A 4,327-nucleotide genomic window follows, 5' to 3' on the forward strand; every position below is an offset into this window, starting at 1 on the left:
TATCCAGCTTCACACTGCTTCATGCTGGAGTCACTGTTTTCTACACTGTGAGGCCTCTGTGATCCGTGGTGAAGTGTACTTTGTGTTTTTATGGGGTTTGTAGTTTTGTAGCCAAACTTCCTCATTTCCTCCAGAATCTGCAAACGTCTCTGGTTTTTTTTCCCAAGCTTGTTTCGGCTGAGTTTGTCGGTGTGAAAGATGATGAACCAACACAGATCAATAAAATAAATGGGTCAGCAGAGGGACTTGACTGATGGTTCTGGACCGGAAGAAAACCAGTATTTAGTGGTCGACCTTTTTCAGGTTGACCACTCAAAGTATTCTGTTTCTTCACATCCGCATCTTTTCTCCACATGAGCCTGACACATCAGCTTCAGTCTGCAACACACACACACAATTATATCATCACCTTTCTTATCCAAATAAGATTATGAGGACAAGATTAACCTGCCATCATTAAAGAAATGGTCTGATAAACTCTTTAATAAATGTTAAGGTTTCAAATATTACCCGTATATGTGAAATATTACCCGTATATGTGAAATATTACCTGTATATGTGAGATATTACCCGTATATGTGAAATATTACCTGTATATGTGAGATATTACCTGTATATGTGAAATATAACCTGTATATGTGCTGAGCTGAGGAACTAAGATTACTAAGATTGTGTCCATCCACACAGAACAAGATAAAATCATCGAGTGGCGTCACAAACTGTAACTGAACCCAGTGAAAAAACAGGCTCAACAGGTTCACACACAAAAATCAGCCATTTCCAAAACATTGCTAAATGATGGAGGGGGGGAACAGAAATGTATCATAACATTTCTGTGTTATGATACTTTATTATTAAGATTTCAACCATTTTAAATAATTTAAAATCTCACCAAAGTTCAGAGGGAGATTTTGATACAAATCAGATTTCAAAAACTTTATTTTGCTTTGCCAAAAAAAAGACAAACACACTTAAACAGAGTCATTACAACGGAACAATGTTGTGATGCACGGTTACAGATCCGTTCCCACTGGGACCAACACCAACCAGACGTTCATACAGTCGGAAAACAGTCAGAAAACAGTTGAATGCAGCAACCTGATTGTTCATTATAAAGCTTTTTAAGGACTTTTTGTTCTCAGGAACATTTTGGTATTTAATGTCATTTTCCAGGATGTTTCCATGACAAGTGAAAGCTCCTCGTGTCCTGGTCTCAAATTTAGATTGATTCTTAAATATTCTCCATTGTTCCTAAAAAAACAAAAACTGAATGTCTCAGAGTGGTCAGATTAGTGCTGGACTCATAAACCCAAACAATATGTACAAACAGGTAAATAACAACCTATAGATATTATATATATTATATAGATATTATATATTTATAGAAAATAAACAGCTTGACAACAACAGAAACAATAGGAAACATTACTGTTCTTTCTTCTGTGGGTCATCTACCTCACATGTGTTTATGTTTAACGTATAGGAGGATTTTCCTTTGCCATCTGACGTTGTTGTCATGTGACAAGAACATTAATGACTAAATATAATGTGATAATTGTTGCTGGTGATTCGAGTTGTTTGACTTTCAGAGATCAAACAGGAATAAAACGGAAAACTAAATGTGACACTCAAACTTTACTCTGAGCTTTTTCTGAAGTTTCTATTTTCATTATGAATAAACCAGAGAACGATAATGCAGTTGTAGATAAAAACATACGGTATAATCGTGTCATTTACATTCTCTACTCTAAATATAACGGTATATAACATAATATGACCAACTCGACAAAGTTCTCCATCCACAGCTCAAACTGCTGCTCAGCACAGTCTCACAGCTGGGCAGAATAATCCAGCTCCCTTTGAATCTGAGGTTTCCCACCCTCTTTGAAGGCGTCATCACTCTGTTTACAGCGACAGCATCACAACCTGAGGATCATATTTCATGTCATGTGTGTGTGATTGAAGAACAGCATGAGAGTGTGAGAGTCTAGAAGGTGGGGACGTATCCTTTGCTGCTCGTCCTCACACACACCAGCCTGAAATGAAATGTGATAATGTTATATTATGTTATAATGTCACACAGGAATAATCAGGTACTTCAGTGTCAATAGAAGTGATATTACTTTGTGACCGAAGGCTCCAAGTTGAAGCTGAAATCGATCAGCTCGTGGTTTTGATTGTGTTCCATCAGCAGGTAGATGGTCGTCAGGAGCAACCACCTGTCGTCACTGAGACACATATATATATATATTTCAGATTACAAGATGAATCTGAAGGTGAATAATAGTGACACGTGTTGTCAGGAGTAAAAGAAAATGCAGCCTGGTGAGTGTTGGGTGAAGTCTCACTCTGCAGGCGGCTGATAACAGCTGCAGCAGCTGGACGCTGCAGACTCGGCCGTCTGCTCCACGGCGGCGTCTCCGTCCTTGTCTCCGTCACACAGCTTCATCTCCTGCTTCATCTCCTGCCTCACACCGACAACACACCTGAACCAGAGCCACTTAGTTACTAAGACAGTAACGACGTTCATCACACTGTCAGTGTCCTAACGGTGGAGACGTTAGATAAAGATGAGACTCTTCACCAGAGACGGATCTGATCTGAGGTCTGTGTTTACCACGACCACACTTCATCACTGACTAAAACAATGTGTTAATGTCCATGTCTTCAGTCCTTGGATCATATTCTACAGGTTGATCCGGAGTCATCAGGTTCTGTAAGAACAACACAACAACGCATGTACGTCTGAATACTTCAGTATTTTTGAAATCAAGTTCTGCAGAACTTTAACTGAAGCAACTTTCACTTGTGCTGCAGTGAAAACAGAGCCGGAGGATCCTGTGAAGTCATGCAGCTGTGGACTCTGTCACCTCGTGATGATATAAACAGGACGGAGGTTCAGAGGACGAGGACGTTTTCAGATCGAATGAAAAACATCAACAAAAAGAAAATCTCATGAAAATATAAACAATAATTTACTTTTACAGTCGAGTCGGTTTGAACTGTTTAATCTAATGTTTGGTAGTTTAATGTTTAACATGACTGTTGCTACAGAACAAAGTACAGTTGGACTAAAGTAAAGCACTTGAATGCACCATGGACACAGGTGTGCCATGTACTTTCTGCTCTTCACTTATTATTTTCAGATTCATACAGTTGATTTATTCGTATTTCAGACGTTTGTGTTACAAAGCTTTTAAAAGTCCGAGTGAAGGTCGTTACCTGCGTCTCTCGGCCTCCAGCTGTGGATCAGTAAATCATCACGTTTGTCAAAAACCTTTTTCTTTGCAGCTGATGATCCGACACTTTGAGTCGAGACCTGCATCGAGACAAATCCTGGTCCAACACGCTGCAGATCGAAGCGTCTGTGCAGCTTCACAGACTTTGGTTTTCACTACTGAACTTTGAACTTTGGCATCTGGCGTCTTAAAAATAAAGGCAGGACATTTATTTCCTCCTCGCAGGGCGTCGCCATTTATCCAAACGTTCCAACATATCAACCAACTGCAGCGCGTCAACAGATACAGAGTCAATGTGAGGAATTTACAGTCAGAAATTACTTGCGTGATTGTTCACCTGATGACATTTCACTCCTGTTTATCTGCTTTAATGACGTTTCTCAGGTGGAAACAGGAAGCAGCAGCAGTTGTTTGTTTACTGATCACATTTTGGACAAAACGCCAAATCTACAATCTGACGCGCCCAGATTCACCTGTGAGGCTTTTAATAGAGACTAAAGCTCCATGATCAGTTGAACCTCATCTGATTTCACTGACACATCAGGCCTCGTTTTAAGGTTCCGGCTTCAGCTCGAGTATTTACTTACTATTTCTTCTATTCCGCGATGTTTTCATGGGAAATCTTGCACTTTCTGATCCACTGCACGTATTTCATTGCAATAGTTTCTAGTTACTTGATGAGGTTATAAAATACCAGAAATCAGTGTGTAGTTTCAGCTGCAGCTTCTCACACAACTTCACTCATTTCAGTGTTTCAGGCATAAAATGATCCGATGTTTCACCACAACAGCAAAAACTGGAGAAAAGTCCAGAAACAGGAAACAGATTTGTGAACCGGAACTTTCCTCTCTCATTAAGTCAACCTGTCACATTTACTGACACGAGGTCGGGTGATTAAAAAGCTGTGATTCAGACTCCATCTGATTAGTGAGGAACACTTCCTCATGTTTGTCCTGCCTCAGAAATCTGCTTTTCAGATACACAGTTTCCACTCCAAAGCATCATGTGTCCACGAGATGCTTCACTGTGCACGTTATTGTCCAGCGTGCACCTTAGAAACACTGTGCACGTTATTGTCCAGCGTGCAC

The 4,327-nt window shown here is 40.0% G+C and overlaps 1 protein-coding gene across 3 annotated transcripts in view; it reads right to left on the minus strand.

Moving 5' to 3' along the window:
* Nucleotides 1-921: 921 nt before the first annotated feature.
* The window catches only part of LOC147817232 (uncharacterized), a 7,615-nt gene continuing 4,209 nt past the window's right edge, over nt 922-4,327 (minus strand). Inside the window, exons 1-4 of one of the 3 annotated variants that reach the window (XM_087171322.1) lie at nt 3,223-4,315; nt 2,349-2,486; nt 2,124-2,228; nt 922-2,036 (exon numbers count right to left, since the gene is read on the minus strand). In XM_087171322.1, coding sequence (XP_087027448.1) covers nt 1,988-2,036; nt 2,124-2,228; nt 2,349-2,461 — 267 coding nt within the window. In that variant the 5' untranslated portion in view covers nt 2,462-2,486; nt 3,223-4,315 and the 3' untranslated portion in view covers nt 922-1,987. Of the gene's footprint in view, nt 2,037-2,123; nt 2,229-2,348; nt 4,316-4,327 lie in introns of those variants that run through there. The other 2 variants (XM_087171321.1, XM_087171320.1) reach the window with 2 other exon arrangements.

The sequence above is a fragment of the Seriola lalandi genome, unplaced genomic scaffold (assembly GCF_002814215.2).
Source record: "Seriola lalandi dorsalis isolate HSWRI2012SDOR001 ecotype SW California unplaced genomic scaffold, Sedor1 jcf7180002054984, whole genome shotgun sequence".
Classification (NCBI taxonomy): Eukaryota; Metazoa; Chordata; class Actinopteri; order Carangiformes; family Carangidae; genus Seriola; species Seriola lalandi.